The sequence below is a fragment of the Typopeltis vanoorti genome, chromosome 3 (assembly GCF_054136105.1).
Source record: "Typopeltis vanoorti isolate ZY-2024b chromosome 3, IOZ_Tvanoo_1.0, whole genome shotgun sequence".
Lineage (NCBI taxonomy): Eukaryota > Metazoa > Arthropoda > Arachnida > Uropygi > Thelyphonidae > Typopeltis > Typopeltis vanoorti.
Window position 1 is genome coordinate 59,258,477 of NC_143551.1, and position 23,740 is coordinate 59,282,216.

Genomic DNA, 23,740 nt, shown 5'->3' on the forward strand with positions numbered 1-23,740 from the left:
CAGCTCTTTGCTTTATGCAGATGATGTTATACTTCTAAATAAATTTGCTACAAGTCTGCAAGATTCTCTAAATTGAATAACTAAATTGAATAACTGTTGTAATAGATATGGTATGAGGGTCAGCAATAAAAAGACAAAGACAATGAAAATAGGTAGAATCATTGAAAACGTCAACTGCATTGTGAATGGAGAACCTGTGGAACAAGTAAAACATTTCAGCTACTTTTTTTATTGAAGATGGTAAATTAAATATGGAAATAGACAACAGAATCAACAAAGCTGGTATGGTAGGAAGTCAATTGAATAAATTCATATGGAATAAGAGAGAAATTAGTCAGAACACTAAATTAGCTGTATACAAGACAGTGTTCAAACCAGTTTTAACTTATGGATGTGAGAGCTGGGTCAGAAGTAAAACACTTGACTAAAAACTAGAGCCCACAGATATGAGAGTCCTGAGAAAGATTAGGGGCGTGAACAGATGGCATCAATGGCAATATCATATTAAAAACGAGAATATTAGGAAAGAACTTGACATTGTCAGCATCCAGGAATGTGTTAGCAGAGCTAATCTCAGGTGGTATGGTCACTTAAACAGAATGGGTGAAGAAAGATTAGCAAAACAACTGTTCTCTGCCAAGTTGGCAGGAAAACAACCCAGAGGAAGACTGAGATATAGGTGGATTGATATGGTACAAAGTGCCTTAAATGATAGAAATATAAGATCTGGTAATTGGAGTCTTGACAAGTAACAGACTGATTTGGAGGAAAATTATAGATAGGAAGTTAGTAATGATGTAAATTTTTCATGTAGTACTATCATATCCTGTACACCCCTTGAGGGTACATGGCAGGAATTTGATGATGATAAAAACAAAATTGATAAAATATGCATATCTGCCAAAAATAACTGGTTGGAGGAAAAAGCAAAACTCTGCGAAGAAGCTAATAAAAGAAATTATAATTAAACGGTATACAAAATTATCAAAGAATTAACTAAGATCTATAAAGATAAACCATTAACAATGAAAGATAAAAACAATCTAGAAACTGGGTCAATACAAAAAATTAAAATTATTTGGAAGGACTACTATCAAACATTATTTCAAAAAGAACAGGAGGAGGAAAATATAACAGAAAAGATGATATATGAAAAGGCACCACCCATAACCTCAGCAGAAATTATAAATGCAATAAACCAAATGAAACTTTCAAAAACTATGGGTAAAGATGAAATATCTATTGAACTATGGAAATATGGTGGCAAGGAAGCCATTAATTTGTTAATGAATTTATTTAATCAAATTCTTTATACTGGAGTAATTCCAACTGACTGGAAAATGGGAATTATTATACCAATTGACAAAAAAGGAGACAAAAGAATATTACAGACCCATAACACTCTTAAGTCATAGTTATAAACTATTCATTCGAATTATACAAAAGAGAACACAGGTCCTTACAGAAAAAATCATAGAGGAAAACCAAGCAGGATTCAGGCCACATAGTTCCACTATAGACCATATCTTCACCATTAATAATATAGCAGAAAAATATTGGGAATACAACCTGCCCATATACTGTTGTTTTATAGATTTTAAGCAAGCCTTTGATTCAGTTAATAGAAACAAATTGATCTATCCTAAAAAACGTAAAAATGGATTCTGATATTTTAACATTTATTACAAATTATTATGGAGACACCAAAGCTTTTGTTAAAACAAACAACATTAAAACCGAGAATTTCAGAGTCGAGAAAGGTATAATGCAGGGATGCCCTCTCTCACCCCAACTCTTTATCCTCTTCCTAGAAGAAGTCCATAGCCAAAGTCCATGTAAAACCATAGCCAATGAACCAGGTGTAAAAATCAATGGTACCAACATTAATCACATAAAATTTGCGGATGATATCATTATTTTAGCAGATTCTAAACCACAGCTAGAAAAAACTGTTAATATTTTAAATGACTCTTGTAAAACTTATGGTATGAAAATAAATCTTCATAAAACAAAAATAATGAAGATAAGTAGAGAAGAAGAAAATATTTCTATAAATCTTGAAAATCACCTGCTGGAACAAGCTAATAAATATGTTTATCTTGGCAGCCTTATATCTAGTAACCTCAACAATATGGAAACAGTAAAACACAGGCTAAACCTAGGTTGGACCAACATGAATAAACTAAACAAAATATGGAAAAATAAAAAAATCCCAACGAGGCTAAAATTAAAATTATATAAAACAATTATTATCCCAGCGGTTACTTATTCTTCAGAAGCCTGGAGATTAACTCAACAACCAATCAAGAAACTTTAAGCATTTGAAATTAAATGCCTCAGAAAAATTAATAACTTCCCAGATAATATAATAGACACAATCATTAAGCATCAACTGAGATGGTTTGGTCATATTCAGAGAATGGCCCCTCATAGACTCCCATATTTAGCTCTGAATGGATATATCGGAAGAAAAAAGGCCTAGAGGCAGACCAAGAAGTACTTGGATAAAGTTGCTGAAGGAACGTTCACATCTACCCAGCTATAGAGTCATGATTGAGATGGCTAAAGATCGCAATAAGTGGAGAACCTTTCTTCTTAGTGGACTCAACCCGTTACCAATCGGATGAGATGATGATGTACCATTTTGCTTATGATAGCAATATACTTTTATATATGAAATATGACTTCCATATTGATAATTAACCTTGGTATTTTCCTGGGCTTGGCTCCCACTGAGTGAGGAAACCTTATAGGTTGAAACTGGTTCTGGACAGTGGCCCTTTCCATAATACACAGCAAATATGAAGTGTGCTTTGCATTATGGAGTAGATAAGTAGCCTAGTCACAAAGATACTGCAGACATTGTTTGCTTACGCTTGAGTATATAGGAATAGATAAGAAATTACATCTTTATTTTACTATTATTTACTTGATATATATTTATATCATTTATATATCTATACCGATTCACGACACTTGCAATGAAATAGAGTATGGAATATCATTGCAAGTGTTGTGCATTGGCTTACTCACACTTTATTACTGAAAATCATTTGCAGTCCCCCACCCTTTTAAGAAATTAAAAAGGATAGAAATTTTCTTTATTTGTGCTATAAATATATTAATATATCATTACATAAATCATACTACAACCACATGCATCTTTGGTGCATGTGTTTGTATGAGAATGTGTGGCAACTCTTGGTCGCTGATCATTCTGACCATAAAATAATTTAATTTCTGGATTTCAAAATATGAAAGTATTTTGGTTACAAAATGGTTACATAACAAATTATATATCAGTTTTATTATTTTTCTTTTCCTCTCTAGATTGGCAGTTCCATGAAAAGTGTTGGGGAAGTGATGGCTATCGGAAGGACTTTTGAGGAAGCATTTCAGAAAGCTTTGAGAATGGTAGATGAAAATGTCACTGGGTTTGATCCTTATCTTAAACCTGTCAGTGAAGAGGTACTTTTTAATGTAGTTATTTATTTATTTGTATTTTTGTAAATAATTATTTTCATCCAATTTGGATATCAGTTATGCAAATCAAAAGGTGACTCATTATGTTTTATGAAATCATAAAACATAAACGAATCAGTCACATCATCTTCCTTACCACACACCTTTGCAAGTCTTTTGTTATCCATAGAACAACTGAATTACCAGTAGCTAAGGAGTTATTTCCACGTGTTATTTAATTACTCATTAAACAGCGCTTAAAGTATTAAAAAAAAATTAAAAAAAAAGCAATGTTCAACATTGGTATTGTTTAAGGGCTGCAAGAAAAATATTCCTTTTTTTTTTTTTCCCCTTCTAGTAAGCAAATTTTTTATCGAATAGGATAAATTTGATATTTCATTAGGCCATGACCTAATGTACTATCAGTAATGAAATACTATGAAATATCTTACATTTTCTGTGTGCATTGTTGCAACTTTGTCTTAGTCTTGCTTTTATTTTGAATAAAAGATTTTATTCAAAATAAAAGTAGTATCATTCAATTAGTAGTATATTTTTTTTAAATGATCTTTAGATAAAGTTCTAAGATCCCCTCAATTTTTTTTTTATCTCACTCATCCTCAGGAGCAGTTTGAGATAATATATTCGACCAGCCTGGTTAGTACAGACTGTTGCTTAAATCCCTAAAGACATCAATAGTTGAGGTGCTATATACATTGACAGGAGTCAAGTTTTCTCAGTGTCGATGTGCCTCTATATCTGAAAATAACAAAGAGCAAACTGGCATCTGGCTCCAATGTAATAGTGACTTTAAAATACTATTTTAAGGTCACTATTATAAACAGAAAAAGCTCAAAGCCTTCTTGTTAGCAAACTGAATTTCCTATGAAATGGCAGGAAATTGTACATGGATGAAAAAATCACAACTGCAAAGAATAATAGGAGATATATGAGAAAGAACTAAAAGAACACAAAATTATAAAAATGAAAATGCAGAATTAATGTTTAAATTTCAAAATTCTGTATTACCTGAAATTAATGTTGCTTAACTGGAAATTTTAATAATCAATTAAATAAGTGCAATTTACTATGGCATAAAGATCTGCAAAGGAAGGATATTCACAGTGCATGGAGGATAGTAGTCAAGAGTTATCTGGAGGAAGCAATATCACACTACCCAAGGTCAGAAGGGTAAATTCGGTAGGAGTTAGATGGCTGAGTAGTATCATTAAGCATGAGCTAGCAAAAAAAAAAAAGAAAAAAAGAAAGAAAATGTTGTGAAGGGTATATGGGTTGAAAGGTTGACCAGCTTATTCAATGAACAGTACAAGGATCAGACAAGAAAGGTGACTAGCATGTAGATTATGAGAAGAAATTAGCTGAGCAGGTGAAATGAATTCCCAGAGATTTTTGTTATTATTATTTATTTATTTATGTTGCAAGTAGGAGTAAGAAAACGATTATGGAAGGATAATTTTAATGAGTGCAGATGGTAGAGAGGTAACAGAGGCAGATGAAATTTTTGAGCTACTGCGTGACTACTTTGCAAGGATATATCATCCAAGTGAAGATATTGTTATTGCAGAAGTGACAGGGACTGATTTAAGAAGTTGCTGAATTGGAGGTACTTAGGATATTGCATAATCTGAATGAAAGTACAGCTGTGGGGGTTGAATGGGATATCTACTCACATTTTACGAGACTGTTCAGGGGAACTGGCATTGTCTCTGCCTAGGCTGTTTAATGTATGTCCTGGCCAGTGGAGGCTCATGGCTTGAAATCGTGGGGGGGGGGGGTGCAACTTTCGAAATATACATACACACTGTAAGTACAGTGTATACGTGTTTGAATAAAATATCAAAATTATGGTAAAAATTTTAAAAAAAATTAAACATGAAAAAATATTGTTTATTATTGATAAAATTATAAAGTTTAGTATAATTCAAAATTATTTAAAAATTAAATTCATTATCGTAACCTCAATAATGTTCTAAAATAAAAACTATAACAAATGTTATGTCTTTGATTGTAGTGTCCAAATATTTAAAGAGATGGAGTAAACAGGATAAGCACTACGAACACTCTACTACTGGCACAAACTGCATATAAACAACAGTGGAACTGCGCGACAGACAGCACTGCATTATACTAAAGCTCGCACCTCACTATGACATGCATATGCTTGCGCGTGTAGCAATATGACACTGGTAAACAGTGCTGCTAGCGTCCTTCGTCCTCCTAAGTGCTACAGGATGATTTTTATTTTTTATACAAAATAAGAAAATTTTTTAGGATTGTTGATGATAAAATTAAATATTACAAGCAAATATAAATAAATTAATAAAATATTTATATATCGAGAAAAATTGGGGGTGCTGCAGTTCCACCAGTGGCTATGCACGAGCCTAGCTCTGGCAAAGTCCCAAGAGTGGATGGAGGGCAAAATAATTCCTTTGCATAAAGGAGGATAGGATCTAAGTCTGTGATAACAAATTCTAGACCAATCAGTATTTCTGGAGTGGTGGTAAAAGTATTGGAAAAATTTGTCAAAAAAAGAATTCAGGAATGGATGGATAATAATATGATCTGAGGGACGGCATGGCTTGGTAATCTAACTTTTAATAATAGGGTGACAAATGACTTGGATAAAGGGAATGACTATACAATGATACTGTTGGGATTTTGATTAGGCATTTGACAGGATACCACATGGAACGTTATTATGCAAACTGCAACAAATGGGAAATGATATAGGAAGGGAGATGTCCTGTTATTTGCTGATGATGCAAAGTTAGGTAATAGTTAATCAAGGTGATGTAGAGAGCTTGCAGGATTTGAATGGTTTGATTTGAATAGGCTTGACAGTATGGGCAAACCATAATGGGTCTCTGGAAAAGTGTCAAGTTATACATTATGTATATTATAACATTATACCATAATGTTATAATGTATCTAATTGTTATTGTATAAATCTCTCTCTCTCTCTCTCTTTTCTGTCTCCAGTAGTGTCAAAGATTACAACCTATGTACCACATTGAGGGAAATGTACCCCAAGAAATTAGTGAAGCCAGGGATTTGGGGTAGTAGTAGAGTTGAAGTTTAGAGGGCGCATATTAGCAAGGTTAGCTCACAGGATTACTCTGGTAATTGAAGGATGCCCAACAAAGCAGGGATAAGGAAGTTATAATTTCTTTTAATAAAGCATTGATATGACCACATCTGGACTGCTGTGTTTTCCTCTGGTCACCTGGGAAATCAGGCCTGAGCACTACATAATTTCCACGCCTTTCTGAAGAAGTATTATTTGAATTTCAAAGATGTAAAAACAAATCAAAGCAGTGATATGTTTAGGGAAAACATTTATTTTATACGAGTTGCCCCAGCTTGCACTATCCTTTGGGATCAGTGCTGCAGTATCCAGGTATTTGCTTACGCTTGGAATCGCCGAACTTTATATAGTTTCTACTATATTCGGCATGAAACTCTTTGAGTTTCTTATTCGGCTAAGAAACTATATGGGATGTAATATCCCTTAACTTAAACAAGTTATATGTCGCCGAATCGAAGCCTTTGGCTCTTCACATATCTAATAATTTATTAGAGCACCTCACGGCAATACTCGTAGAAGGGATACAAGTTCTGTTCGCTACAAACTTGATATTAACTAGGTCTGGCTACTCACTGATGAGACCTCAATAAAGGTCGAAACCGGTCTGGGTAGTGACCTCTCTCATAATGTGAACAAAAATACAGTTCCTAGGAGCTAAGTTCACATTATGAGCAAATATCAAGAATAGTGATCGGAGCTTGCTCCACTTCTACCACGAGTTGCCCCAGCTTGCACTACCCTTTGGGATCAGTGCTGCAGTATCCAGGTATTTGCTTACGCTTGGAATCGCCGAACTTTATATAGTTTCTACTATATTCAGCATGAAACTCTTTGAGTTTCTTATTCGGCTAAGAAACTATATGGGATGTAATATCCCTTAACTTAAACAAGTTATATGTCGCCGAATCAAAGCCTTTGGCTCTTCACATATCTAATAATTTATTTTATTTTTATGTCAAAATAATGCTTTGTTCAGCTGTATAAGCACTGAGACCAATTGCTTGTCACATTTATATGTCAAAAGTAGAGCACAACAGACCACCTTCAAGAAAGCAGTACATGCAACCATGTTTGAGTATTTACCCCCCCCCCCAAATGCTGAATTACATTTAATGTTTCTTTAAACATGTGATCTCTCCAGCCCACAAGCTCTTTGTCCATCTAGCTGGAAACTACTAGTCATAATAGAGCTTCATGGTACAAAGAATGCCAAAAGAGGAAAAGATACATTTATTAAACTTAATGGTATTTCACTGGCTTTTTACTCAGCATCTTCAGAGCACAATTATAACTGTGACAAGTACATGGCACTAAACTAAATAAATATGGAAAACAATTTACATTGTAACTGAAACTGAACAAATGTCCTTATGTGGACTAGATAATAACCTTAACTTGGAGAAGTCTGGCTATCAGGTTTCAAAAACTACAAAAACTTCATAAAGCAATTTTTTTCAAAAGCAAATAAACATATGTACATATAAAATTCAAGCTCTATTCAAGTTATATGCATAACCTGAAATAGAACTACATTTGAAATTTTCCGTATCTTTATGACAGTTTGTAATACTAATTGAACAAATAGGTTCAAACAACAAAATTGAAACTAGCATGAAATACATATTGAAAACTATGTGTAAAAATGGACCTGCCCATCATGGAAGAAACATGATCTGCAGTTGAGCAAGTTCCTACCAGGTGCACAATATGTGCAAAACAAAGACTGAATTGAATGTGTCACCATCATCAAGTTCCTGCCATGTACCCTCAAGGGGTGTACAGGACATGATAGTACTACATGAAAAATTTACATCATTACTAACTTCCTATCTACAATTTTCCTCCAAATCAGTCTGTTACTTATCAAGACTCCAATATTATCATTATCAGATCTTTTATTTCTATCGTCTAAGGCACTTTTTAACCATATCAATCCACCTATATCTTGGTCTTCCTCTGGGCCGTTTACCTGGCAGAGAACACTTGTTTTGCTAATCTTTTAATATTTAATCTTTTGCTAATTTTTTTCCTCTCCCATTCTGTTTAAGTGACCATACCACCTGAGATTAGCTCTGCTAATGCATTCCTGGATGATGACAATGTCAAGTTCTTTCCTAATATCCTCGTTTTTAATAGGATATTGCCATTGATGCCATCTGTTTGTTCTCCTAATCTTTCTCAGGACTCATATATATCTGTGGTCTCTAGTCTTTGGTCAAATGTTTTACTTCTGACCCAGCTCTCAGATCCATAAGTTAAAACTGGTTTGAACACTGTCTTGTATACAGCTAATTTAGTGTTCTGACTAATTTCTCTCTTATTCCGTATGAATTTATTCAATTGACATCATACTGTAAAAATAATCATAATTTAAAATTCTGAATATTTTTACAAATTGTTAGTAGATTATTAGTTTTGGTTTCATAATACGTATTGTTGGCACTTGCGATGTGTCTGTTATTGATGTTATTTTGTCAAAATGAAATGTGAAGCATTAAAAAAAAACTTAAGTACTTACTGGATTTGGATAGTTGTGTTACTTTCAGAAATTTTATTGTAGTTTAAAATTATTAAATATTGTGTTTTATGAAGACATTCTCTGGTCGCTAACAGAGACAACGTGTCAGCTATTACACTTAACTTCTAGCTTGCCACTTTCATGGAGTACACGTGCTCGCTGAGGAGTTTGATGTGTGATTGACAGCTGACAAGAAGAACATTCAGTATTGAGGTAAACAACAAGAGAGCATTTGTATCGAAGTAACAGAAGAAAAACGAGAGAGAGAGGTAATGGAAGTTTAAGAATGCAGATGGAGGAATTTTGTTCTTACGAAGTTTATTTAGTTGTATCTGACAGTGGGAGGAATATTAATAGAAGATTCTAAAAAAGGAATCGTAGAATTGTGAACCTTTAAAGTAGAGGAGTTAAGACTGTAAATAAGTATTGATAACTAAAAGAAAATTTTGCAATTGACGTTCTATAGGAATGTTTGAGGAAATACTGATAAAAAATTATACCTGTCTTAAGGACACCGGATCTATCTGTTATTTCTACTGGAAAAGGAGACTGACTTTAACAACTTAGATAAAGCAGTAGAAGAAACCTTTTTTGCTGGTACAAAATTGAACTGCATGAGGTAAGAGTACTTAACTTCGGAATTCAGAATATCTATACTTCAGGAGGAATAATGTGTACTACATAAGAGTGACGAGAAAGGATCCTATGGAAATGAGGAGAATCTTAGCCTTAACAAAGAAACTGACTATGAACATTTTGTTACTGTGTAAACAAGGTGTTTGGTCTAGTAGATGTGATTAAGTATATGTTAAACAAACTAGTAATAGAATGAGTCTGAGAATGGATGATCTCTAAAGTGTAAGTTTATTTTAAAAGGTCTAGGATCCAGTTAATTTTGTAGTTAGTTCTGCAGTTTTGTTTTATTAAATGTGGATATTTTGTATTTGATATTGAGTCAGTGATTTTTCGGAGATTCTGAAAGAAACAGTTAAAAGTCATTGCACCAATTGGAATTGAACCATTGTGCATATATTAAAAAACACTCGGAAATAGAAATAATTGTTATAGAGAAAATCTCATAACAAATGAGGATTGATAATAATTAATAAATAATCTCTTTTATAACACTACCATACCACCATTGTTGATTCTGTTGTCCCCCCCCCCCCACCCCCCCCCCCCCCCACCCCCCCCCCCCCCCACCCCCCCCCCCCCCCACCCCCCCCCCCCCCCACCCCCCCCCCCCCCCACCCCCCCCCCCCCCCACCCCCCCCCCCCCCCACCCCCCCCCCCCCCCACCCCCCCCCCCCCCCACCCCCCCCCCCCCCCACCCCCCCCCCCCCCCACCCCCCCCCCCCCCCACCCCCCCCCCCCCCCACCCCCCCCCCCCCCCACCCCCCCCCCCCCCCACCCCCCCCCCCCCCCACCCCCCCCCCCCCCCACCCCCCCCCCCCCCCACCCCCCCCCCCCCCCACCCCCCCCCCCCCCCACCCCCCCCCCCCCCCACCCCCCCCCCCCCCCACCCCCCCCCCCCCCCACCCCCCCCCCCCCCCACCCCCCCCCCCCCCCACCCCCCCCCCCCCCCACCCCCCCCCCCCCCCACCCCCCCCCCCCCCCACCCCCCCCCCCCCCCACCCCCCCCCCCCCCCACCCCCCCACTCTCAGTGAGAACAATAGAAATGAATGAAGCATCTTGCTTCAAAGAAGATGTTGCTTCCTGCCTGCCATTCTACAGAAAAAAATTAAGAGATTTATGGATTAAAAAAATGGTATCATTTGCTTAGTGAATACAGTTTTGCCAGATCCAGTGTTAATAATGATACACCTTGATGAATGAATTGTATGAAATCAATTACTAGCTGATTTTTGAAGTAATATACACATCTGGAATGTGATGATAAACTCAGTGATATCTTTAAAAAAAAAATTGCATATAACATATTAAGACTTTATATTATGTTAAGTTAGATAGGGCTAAATGGTCTCGCCTACTCCCTGTACGCGAATAAAAAGGCATTAGCTGATTATATTAAGACTAAGTGTTGATTATGATCATGATTGGCCTAAAAGTGTACATTAAAAAAATATATTTTTGATTGAACAAATGTGAGTTGTTATTCTGGAATAATATTGATAGAGAGTTTCTAAAGAGTAGTAAGACAGGGTTGAATGAAGAAAAAAGTTTCGATGAATTTGGAGCAGCTTCCCAAAAGAGAGTGGTTATTTTCTAGCTGCATTTCAGTCAGGCAAAATTTTTGCACCATGTGAGTTTTGTAATTGCTGACTTTGTTAAGATAGTTTTCAGTACACTTAATTAAGTGGAGATACCAGGCAGAAGCATTAGCAAGGTTATCTCTACCTATAGGAGTTGCCAAACAATGTGCCATCTTTTTATTAAATTACTCTGGATTTAGAGAAAGATGTTGAAAGTTTATTTTTCACTTGGTTAGACTATAATAAATTTAGTTTAATCCTTTATCCAAGTGTGAGCAAACAAAATTTGCACCTGAAGTATCTTCAGGACTGTCGTAAGGTAGTACAACAGAGGTAGAGATGACCTTGCTAATGCTTCTGCCTGGTATCTCCACTTGTGCCTGGCTCCCACTGAAGAGACCTCAGTAAAGGTCGAAACTAGTCTTGGTAGTGGCCCTTCCCTTAATGCATAGCATTATACATATCCGCAAGGAGATGTGTTTTGCATTATGGGAGATACTGAGATAGGAGTGATGTTAGTTTGCTCCACCTTTGCAACGAGTTTCCTGGTGTTGTACTACCTTACCACAGTCCTGAAGATACTTCAGGTGCAAACTTTGTTTGCTCACACTTCGATAAAGGATTAAACTAAATTTATTATACTCTAACCAAGTGAAAAATAAACTTTCAACATCTTTCTCTAAATCCAGAGTAATTTAATAAAAAGGTGGCACATCGTTTGGCAACTCCTATAGGTAGAGATGCCTTGCTAATGCTTCTGCCTGGTATCTGCACTTGGGCCTGGCTCCCACTGAAGAGACCTCAATAAAGGTCAAAACTAGTCTGGGTAGTGGCCCTTCCCTTAATACATGACATTATACATATCTGCAAGGAGATGTGTTTTGCATTAAGGAATTGTGTAAATGTAGCTCAACAGAATTCATATGATAAATTAAGGCTATGAAAGACCATGTTTGAACAAAATTAATCATAGAAGATAAAATAGAATAAATGATAGTTAAATTATTTAGTTTGCATAATCTAAACGCTATTAATGAAGAAATAAGTAAATTTCAGAGGAATGTGTTAAATAATTTTAAACAGATGCTGAATAAAAAAAAATGATGACAAATCAAAGTTAAATTTTATAAAGTAATGGCCATTCCCATTTTGTTAAAAGGTTTAGAAATGCAAACTGTTAGAAAGAAAGATGAGAGTAGATTAGCAGCAGAAATGACATTTTAAGAACAAATGTAGAAAATTAGACCTAAAAAATGAATACATCATAAAAGAGCCTAGGTTATTTATAATATAAATGAAAAGATAAAAGGAATATAGAGAAAGAGCATTTATATACAATGGAAAAATATTGGCTGACAAAAAAAGTAGATAAAAAATAGACCGGTGGCAAAAAGAGAGAGAGAGAGGAAGCCCACTTGTAAGATTGAAAGACCAATGAAGCCAGAACATGGGGGGGAAAAAAAAAAGTCTAATCTTTAAATAAGAAAAAAAATAGAGAAGAGTTCAACAAAAGGCATCAAAGATCAAAATAAGTTAAAACGGCTTATGGAATTACCCAGTGGTAATTTGAAGGGTTTTTTGTAGGATCTCTAGACAATTGTGTCATCATCAAATTCCTGACATGTAATCTCAAGAGGTGTATACAGGATATGATAGTACTACATGAAAAACTTACATCATTGCTAGCTACCTATCTACAATTTTCCGCTAAATCAATCTGTTATCTGTCAAGACTCCAACATCATCAGATCTTGTATTTCTTGTAGATAGACTTATACGTTCGCTACACATGACTTTAAATTTTTCAGGAAATGAAAAATTTAAAGTCATGTGTGGTGGGAGAAAGCCACTTTACTACACCGTAGCAAATATAAATATGAAAGATTGTTCCTGGAATCAGCCTCAGCTCTAAAAAAAATAACTCAACAAATTTGGGTGCATGGACTGCCCCAAATTTGGGATGCTTGCTTCCTTAGAACAACAGCCAAGACAACTCAATTTAGCCAACTAGAGGGCACTTTTAGGACTCTAGGACCAATGCCATTTGCCTTCTTCGGCCTCATTTGCTCATTGTTAGCGCCTGCATGCACATATCATAGTTTTATGTTCCCAGAAGATGGCAATGTAACATTGCTGAAATATTGGAAGGTATTAATTAAAGTTTTTTAATTAATATTTTAGTATATGTTGTTATTTCCTGAAAAATTTAAAGTCCTTATATTTCTGTCTTCTAAGGCACTTGTTACTGTATCAATCCACCTACATCTTGGTCTTCTTCTGGGCTTTTTTCTTGCCAACCTGACAGGGAACCCTTGTTTTGCTAATCTTTCCTGTTTAAGTGACCATACCACCTGAGATTAGCTCTGCTAACACATTCCTGGTTGCGAACAGTGTCATATTCTTTCCTAACACCCTCGTTATTGTTCATGACGTGGATCTTTCTCAGGACTCGTATATCTGTAGTCTCTAGTATTTGGTCAAGTGTTTTATTTCTAACTCAGCTCTCAGATTCGTAAGTTAAAATTGGTTTGAAAACAGTCTTGTATACAGCTAATTTAGTGTTTTGACTAATTTCTCTCTTATTCCCTATAAATGTATTCATTTGACTTCCTACCATACCAGCTTTGTTGATTGTTGTCTTTTTCCATATTTAATTTACCATCTTCACTAAAAATTGTGCCTTTGTAGCTGAAATGTTTTACTTGTATAGGTTCTCCATTCACAATGCAGTTAATATTTTCAGTACTTCTGCCTATTTTCATTGTCTTGTTATTGCTGACCTTCATACCAAATCTATTACAACAGTTATTCAATTTAGTCAGGGAATCTTGCTGACCTGTACTGGATTTATTAAAAAGTGTAACATCATCTGCATAAAGAGCTGAGATTAACATCTTCAAATTTGATATCAGGTTTAATTAATACAGCTTTCCTTCATAATGTGATCCATATAGATAATGTATATCCTTGTCTGACACCAGATTTCTCATTAAACCATCTTCCTCTACTTCCTTCAATTCTAACTACTGACTTACAACTCAAATAAAGACCAAGTATTTCTTGATATAATGCCCCATTGACACCATATAATTGTAGCGTTTTGAATAGCTTCTCTTTTGGGACCTTGTCATATGCCTTTTCCAGATCTACAAAACTTAAATACAGATCTTTGTTATATTCACACAACTTCTCAAGTATTTGTTCTAAAATGAAAATCTGATCCTGACAGCCTCTATTTGGCCTGCATCTAGCTTGTTCTTCATCAAGCTTCTCTTCCACAATCCTTCTCAACCATTTCTCAAGAATACTTGCATAAATCCTACCAGGAACACTCAGTAGAGAAATACCTCTGTAATTTAATTCTCGCATTCAGTTTTATTTCCCTTTTTTTACATGGGTACTATGAGAGCTTTACTCCAGTCATCTGAAATTTGTCCCTGTGTCCAAACCTTATGAACTATGCAGTGCAGCCACTATAAGACTTTTATAGCTCTGTGCTTGAACATTTTTGGTCGAATATCATCTACTCCAGCTGCCTTTCCACATTTCAGGGTTTTGGTGGCTTTTTCTATTGCATGTATGGATATGTATTCCTGATTGCATGCCTGTTGAGTACCATTGAGCTGTCACTGATTGTTTTATTTAGCAATTCTTCGGAGTAATTTCTCCATGGATCAAGATATCAACTTTATCATCTCTAATTCCTTTTACAGCACTCTTTCCTCCATTTTTTGAGCTCTTTTAACTTTTAACAACATGATGAAAATTGCTTCAAGCAATTTTCATCATGTTGTACCACCACAATGTAAAATGATTGTACAACCTGACAATAATTGTATGTGAATTCAAATAATGTATATGTTTTGACATGATAAATCCACTACTGTTAATTGCATTCAACTCTTACTACGTTATACTCATTGACACTAAAGGAATGGTTTGTTATAATGAATTCGTTTTAGAATAGCAGTGTGATTGCATCTCTGTGTTTTGTGTAGTTTGTAGTGAGTCAGTATAGGTTAACTGTACAATAGGTGTGTGTGTGTGTCATTTGGTTGTTTTTTTTTATTTGCTGCCAGGCTTAATATCACTTTCTTGTTAGGAGTGAGCAGTTTTGTATTGTTTAAGATTGGTACTACCTAAAATTGTAGTTTGTTTTCCCCATTGTAGGAGCAGTTCTTTGATATACATTCATGTCTGTTGAAATATGTGAATAGAAGGCACCTTGGAGCATTCTCCAGTTCCATGCCTTTCAATATAAATGTTTCACCCATTGTTAACAGATGATGATGATGATCATTGATCCGTTGATGTCAGGTAGAATGTGTGTGTGTGTGTGTGCGTGCGTGCATGCATATTGATATATATATATATATTTGTAATTTTCAATCATCTATGGGTGAACTAAGAAATAGAGGAAACAATACTTGAAAAGTGTGCTTTATATAGTAATTTTGAGATATTTTTATGGTATGTGCTGTTGGTCAAAAACAAAAAGAAGAAAAATAGAAATATGGTGTTGTAAATTCCTCTCTAATCCTCATAATCATGAATGTCAGTGTTGTGTAAGAAAGGCTATTGCTTGATTTTGCTGAAGTAGCCTTTGTATACATAGGATTGTAGTGAAATTACAAAAAAAAAAGTATTATGGATAAGGTTTTAGGTTATAGTACAGATTGCTACTGAACTATGGGCTCATCTCCATGGAGAAGTACCTAGGTTTGAATTCTGTCTGGGAAGCAAGAACCTTTATAAGAGTTTTTCACTTGAATGCGAGTTGAGATGCCATGATTTTTTATCCTGGAAAGTCAGCCAGGAGAACTCAGACTAAATAATCTAAAACATAATACACTGCATTATGTTTTAGATGGTTTCAACACTTAAAATCATCCACAGACAATTACCTTTCCAGTGTAGCAAATACATCTTAATTTCAAAGATTTAAAAACCTTTCGAGCAAGTGAAATCATTAATAAGATTTTGTTTGGTATTGTTTGATATCCTCTTTTCCCTGCAGGAAAGCATGAAGTTAATGAAACATTTCTGCCAGATTGTGTTGAAAGCAGGTTATTTCTCCTACAGAATAAGAGAGACTTAAGTGAACTCCATGGACTTTTCCAGTGGCAAATTTTACATGATTTAGTATTTTAAAAAAGAGAAAAAAAAAGTTGTTTTTCACCATTTTTGTATTGATGTGTTTGTGGTTTAGTTTCAAGAACCTCAACGATGTTTTTGAAAATTGAATAGTATCCTCAGATTCAATTCTCTACTTAGAACCAATCCGGTCTTTGATTAGGGAACCTACCATCACTGATAAATGTCATCCTTGTTCTGAAGTCCAAAAACTAACTATCAAAAGTATTGTTAAGATAACCAAGGCCTTTTGAGGAAACAGAATGAAAAAATATAGTCCTAAATTATGCTTATTTTTCTCCTTCATTAGTGGCAAAATCCTTATGGCATACTTTGAGCAGGCAGCATTATTTCTCTTTTCGAAAATATTAAAGCTAAGCTGGCTATTCAATTTCTATGGCATATCAAAAGGATACAAGTTCCACAAAGAAAAAGCCACTTGGATTTTCCAGCCAAACCTCAACAAAAATAACCTGCACATCCAGTTTGGTCATTCCACAATTAAATTTTTTTATTGTGGGTTGTTCAGATCACTTATTCAAGATACAAAGAAATTCAGCAGTTCCTTCTGTTCCTCCATCCTTTAATAGAAATTGATTTTGTGTGTGTGTGCGCACGCACATGCATGCATGCATAAACTTAGTTTAAAATGAGATGATCTCCATGAAATGGCCAGCACACTGGCTGGCTTTGTATATATATTGCAAGTTTGTTTTATTTGTTTTTTTTTTCCCTTTAAGTTGTTAAATTTTTAGTTCTTAATCTTTTAATTCTTAACTTTAAAAATCCACAGTTACCGTATATTCTGGCATACAAGTCAACCTGGTGTATAAGTTAATATTGGAATTTTTTGAGTTTGAGTTTTTATAGTATACTCATCGTATAAGTCGACTTGAAAAATTTCTTTAAAAATAAAAATTATGACAGTATTCAAGTAAAATTTTTATACAGGCGTCAACCACTAGGATCATAACTGCCTTTTTAGTCCTTCCATTCTTTGTTTTAGCAAAAGATATAAAATACCTAGTTGACAAAAGAAAATTTATTTCGTATTGACCAGTTGACCAATAGTGAACTAAAGTGTAATGGCTCCTTTTAAAAGAATGAAATATGACACGAATGCAAAGATTAAATTTGCAAAAGAAAATACTAACTGTGTTGCTGCATGTTAGTTCGGAGTAAACGAAAAACTAGTTCGCGATTGGAGAAAAAAATGAAACTTTAATAATGAAAATGCCAAAAAATAAGTGCGCATTACGGAAAGGAATTTGTAAGTGTCCTATTCTGGAAAATAATGCTGCAGATTGGGTTCGAGAAAATCGCCAAAATGGATTCATTATAACGAGAAATAATATTCATTTATTTGCTTTGAAGTGGGACAAAGCAAATAAAAAGGACAGCAAAAACTTCATAGCTACAGTGAGTTGGTCTAGCTAGTTTATGGAAAGGAAAAATTTAGTGCTTTGACAAAAAACAAAAATCGCACAGAAGCTGCCAAAGGATTTGGATGATAAGTTAAGTTTTCAAAGATTTATAATTGCTAAAAGAAAGCAAAAAAATTATTTATTGTCTCAAATCGGAAATATGGATGAAACTCCAGTTATGTTTGACATGATCAGGAATAGAACAGTAGAATTGAAAGGAAGTAAAACTATTTCTTTAAAAACAACTGGACATGAAAAAAGCCATTTCACAGTTGTACCTGCTTTTATGGCTGATGATACTAAATTAAAACCTGTGATGATTTTTAAAAGAAAAAGAATGCCAAAGATCAAAATTCCAAGAAACGTTTTGTCCATGTTCATGAGAATGGTTGGATGGACGAAGCAGGAGTTAAGCTGTGGATAAAAAATATTTGGAATGCACGACACGGTGCATTAAAAAATCCAAACAGTCTTTTAGTGTGGGACATGTTCAAATCCCATTTAACGGAGAGCACAAAATCTTTATTAAGAGAGAATAATACCAATATGGCAGTGACTCCAAGTGGGTTAACTTCACTAGTGCAACCGTTGGATGTTTGTATTAACAAGCCATTTAAAGACAGTTTACAAAAACAGTGGAATGCATGGATGCAAGAAGGAGAGAAAAGTTACACAAAAGGAGGACAAATGCGACATGCGTCTTTGGTAACAATGTGTGAATGGGTAGCGAAAGCATGGGATGAAATAAAACCAGATACAGTAATAAAATCTTTTAAAAAATGTGCTATATCTAACAAATTAGATAGCTCGGAAGATGATTTTGTTTACAACGATGATGAAATTGATGCTAAATCTGATGGAGAAAACAAATATAATTTATATGACGATATACCAGAAGAAATTACAGAACCAGAGTACAATGAACTTTTCATACATTCAGACAGTGAAAATTAAATTTTAATTATGTAGTGTTACCTACCTATTTTTTTTTGTAAATAAATAATTATATAACATGTAAATAATTTTTTCTGTAAATAAATTTGATATAAGTTGAAATATTTTTACTTATTTACCCTTTTTGTAATTGCTAATAAATTTAACAGAGTATGATACGTACTAGTTTTTTCTTGGAAAGCAATCAATTTTTGACCCAGCGTATAAGTCGATCTAAAAAATTTAGCTTTTTTTCAGTCCTGAAAAGTCAACTTATACGCTGGAATATACGGTAATTTAATTCATTTTTTCTTTGTTATTGTTTTTATTCGTGTCTCATTTTGTTATTGGATTTCTACACTCATTTGTTCTTCATTCATATTTTACATTTTCATCTTTATCAAGCCCGCCCCAAATATATATATATACGATGTCCTCACTTTCTTCAAAAAATGTAATGCTTTTTTAATATATAAAAATCTTAATTAGAACTAAATTTAGCTGTGGATTGGTTCACAGGGGAAGCTCCATTATTTTATTTTTTTGTCACTTATTTAAATATATAAGCTATATGGAAAAAATTCAGGAAATCATCAAGTCTTCTATAAGAAAGTTTTACATCATCATCATCATCATCATGCGTATCAAGGATTTAGACCTAGCATGGCCTGTTCTGGCCTTATAAGTCATTGTTGAATCGTTTTCGTCATCGTTGAAGAAAGTTTTACAAACACTCAAATGTGAGATACTCTCAGAAATGAACTATAGGCTCTAATATACAAATGATATTCAAGATAGAATGAAAGGGTTTGAAAAAAGAAAACAGGAAAACAGGAAACCTTGGAGACTCAGTGGCAAACTCTGAGAAAACACTGATTTAGCCAGTGAGGCATGTAGTGAAATTGTCTGCAAGAATAGAAAAATATTCTTCATAATGGTCTTAAAGTAATTAAAGAGGTGGTCTCCAAAAGAAGAAAGTATATTAATACTTGAGAGAATACAAAGAGATATAAGAAAATTAAGCTCTGTCTGTCTGTGTGTGTGTGTGTGTGTGTGTGTAAAAGTAGCTATTTAAAAGACATTTAGTAAAAATATGAAAAACAGGTATCATTAAGATCTGGAAGCTAATGAAAAAGTTCAGAAATGCAGGAAAAATTACTGTAAAAGGAAACAGATGTTAAAACTGAAGATAAATATATCCTAGTTGTTTAGACTGATTACTTTGAAAAGTTATTAAATGAAACAAAAGTAACAAAATGGTGTTTGAAAATATTTGAGAGCAATACAATCAAGAGTGCATATTAATTTGAGGTGGAAAAAGCCATCAAAAATGTGAAATGTGGAAAGCCAAGCTAGAGTGAATGATATTTGATTAGAAATGCTCAGATTTGAAAGTAAAGTTTTACAGTGGCATCACTGAATAATTCAGACATCATGGTTAAAAAATCTAATTCCAGATGATTGGAATACAGCTTTCATAGTACTGACGATTTTTAAAAACAGAAGTAAAACTGAATTTCAGAATTATAGAGGAATATAATTTAATGCGGTGGTATCTGAATGTATCCCTAAAGTTCAAAGAATAAATAAATTGGGAGTGAAATGGATGTGTAACCTTATTAAGCAAGAGATCCACGAGAAGATGATGTGAAAGAATGTTGTGAGAATAAGAGTGAGAGGAGTTATGAAAATATTATTATTATTACAGGCAACTCCAAGGAGTCTTTACTCATCGAGGGGGCCCTAAACATATCAAGAACAACTATTCAACATTTGCACAGTATCTATCATACTTTGCTTTGAACTCATTCACAGTCATGGCACCCACAACAAACTCTGGCAACTTAGTCCACTCATTCATCACTCTCTCTCTCTCTCTCTCTCTCTCTCTCTCTCTCTCTCCAAGTAAAAAACCTAGTTCTAACACCCTTGCTAACTACACTCTTGCTCAGTTTCCATGGATGGCCACTAGTTCTGCCATCATCAGACCTTTTGAAAAATTTCCTCTGAATTAATCTTGTAAAAACCTTTCAGTAGTTTGAATGTCTTAATCATATCACACCTTTTGCACCTATCAACCAATTTCTGTAACCCACAGATTTTCAACCTGTTCTCGTAAGGTTCATTCCATAGACCAGCTACAGTCTTGGCCACTCACCTCTGGATCCTCTCTACCTCCTCCCCATCAAGAAGAAACCCATAGGGGCACAGTAGTCAAGATTAAGGCTTGATAAAGAGGAACAATAACTTACTTATCTCTGCTCGTCAAAGTATTCTTCAGTAACCAAGTGATCTGATGAGCTGATTTAGCCACTTTTGCTATGTGCCCCCTAAACTCCCCTATCCACCAACACACCCAAATCTCTGGCTTCGTAACTTCCTGGAGTACAGTTCCACTAATGTGATATACTGTTGCTAATTTTTTCACCCCAAAATGCATAACCTTACACTTTGCTACATTAAACTGACATCCATTCTCATTAGCTCAGACTGTCAATCTATCCAAATCATCCTGCAAAATTTTGACATCATGTGCATTCACTATTGCTCTACCCAACTTTGCATCATCAGCAAACAAATGAACAGTTCCTCTCAGATCCTTTCCTATATCATTAATGAACACATTAAATAGCAGTGGGCCAAGAATAGAACCCTGCAGCACACCACTAGTAACAGGCCTTCTTTTGGACTCCACTCTCTGACATCTCTCCATCAATCACCCTCCTATCCATTCCCATGTGTTGCAGTTTACTGATTAGAATTACGTGTGGTATCCTGCCAAAGGCCTTAGCATAGTTCAACAGTATCACTTTATATCCTTTACCCTTATCTAGTTCAGCCGTCACTGTATTATAAAACATGAGAAAGTTACTGAGGTATGATCTACCCTTCACAAAACCATGCTGTCCTCCATACAGTATCCCATTTTCATCTATCCATTCCTGTATTTTGCTCTTGACTAATATCTTCAAAGCCTTGACAACGATTCCTGATATGCTGATTGGTCGCAATTTGCAACAGCAGTCTTGGAACCTCCTTTATGCAATGGATCTATTTTCTCCTCTTTCCATCTCCTCAGGACTAACCCAGAGCTGAGACTTGAACAATATGGTCAAGGGAACTGACAATTCCTTTGCCACTTCACGTAAGACTCGAGCTGGTATACCATCCAATCCCACAGATGTATTTACATTAAGTTTCTGTAATATACTATGCACCTCCATTTCATTCCCTTCAATTCCTGTATCAGCCTTTTGCTGTATACGATTTTTCTTTTACTTGCAGTATATCAAAAGAACTGTTTGGGATTCATTTTAGCTTGCATTGCTAATTTCCTTTCATAATCTGCTTTTGCTTTTCTTACCACACTAGTTACCCTTCTGGCCTGTGTACTGTTCGTTTGCCTGCAGGTCACCTTTCTCCTTAAATTTCATCCACAATTGTTTCTTTTTTTTGCAGCTCAAGCTTAATAGTGTTATTCATCTATTTAACTCTCACTTGATTTACTCTCCGGACTCTAGGTATGCAGTCAGCCATTACCTTCCTCAAACGCTCCTTAACCACTTCCCATGTACTATCAACATCCAGCCCTTGCAGTTTAACATGCCATGGCACTGATCCAAGCAATCTCCTAAGCTTGTCATACTTACCAGCCTGATAATTCCACATGTAGCCTGTCTTAATTAAAAATTCCACACATTTAGCCACTTCCCAGGTCATGGAAAGTGGCTAAATGTGTGGAAACCTTATGATCACTCTCACCAATTGGTGGCAATATGGTCATATTCATAATAGTCAATTTCTCAGATGCAATTACTAAGTCAAGCACTCTCAAACCCCTACTATATTCCATTACATGCTATCTCAGGTAGTTATCCCTTAGTAACTGCATAAGATTCATTTCTTTCCTCCCATTTGTCCTCTCCTCCCTCCAATCAATGTTACCATAGTTGAAATTCCCCATAATAATTACCTGTCCTCCACTCATTGAGTCTATTTGCCTATGCACTATCTCCTTCATCTATTCCATCACTTGGTCTATAGCAGCCCAACTGTAAATTTTGTTCTGCTGACCTCAATCTCTCACTAGATAGCTTCAAATGTGCTATTTTCACTATCCTGAAGTTGAACTTCTATTCTCTTTTTCCTGCAGTTCATCAGCTATCATCAATAACACTCCCCCCCCCCCCATCCTTTTCTCTCTGTCTTTCCTGAACACACTATACCCTTCACATTCTACCCCACTAACTCTATCATCTTCTGTTAGCCATGTCTCACTAATGCCAATAACCTGTGGTCAGGAAGAACTAAGGCCAAAAAAGTCCCCTAGTCCCATCCCTATTTTGATGCCTTATACTAACTATCCCATTTTGGTTTGTTATCTTTCATCCTAACTCAGGCATATTATACACATTCTTACACTCAACTGCCTCACTGATGTCTGTATGTCCACTCAACAGCATCCCCACCCTCCCTAAAAGCTCTTGTTTCCCCGATTCTGCACATACACTTGCATTTCATTCAGCAACAATTTTTCCAGTTTCCAAATACCAAATCCATTCAGATGCAAACCATCCTTCTTGCATAAGTCCTTTTGCCTGCTAAACTCGCTCCACACATCCACAAACTCCACACCACTTCTCCTGCATAACCTATGCATAGTCATTTGCAATTATGGCCCCTCCTTCTCAACTCTACTCTGTCATACTGTGGCAACAGACTATCTTTCTTAACTCTCTCACTCTTTCCTTTTGCTACCTCTAGTAATTCTTTCAAGTCCTCTCTCTTAGCAAATTTTTCATCTTTTAAATCATTTGTTTCGGCCACTACTATCATTTCTTTCACCCTATGCTTCTGGGCTCTAATGGCCTCACTTACATTATTAATTTTTGCACCCGGAAAACAAAATTTTGTCAAACTCTCATCTATTACACCTTTTACTACTGA

At 35.3% G+C, this 23,740-nt stretch overlaps 1 protein-coding gene across 1 annotated transcript in view; it reads left to right on the forward strand.

Moving 5' to 3' along the window:
* Positions 1 to 23,740, forward strand: part of r (carbamoyl-phosphate synthetase 2, aspartate transcarbamylase, and dihydroorotase rudimentary) — a 489,668-nt gene that overhangs the window by 223,990 nt on the left and 241,938 nt on the right. Inside the window, exon 16 of the mRNA XM_090390424.1 lies at positions 3,331 to 3,468. Within this exon, the coding sequence (XP_090246550.1) occupies positions 3,331 to 3,468 (138 nt within the window). The remainder of the gene's footprint in view (positions 1 to 3,330; positions 3,469 to 23,740) is intronic.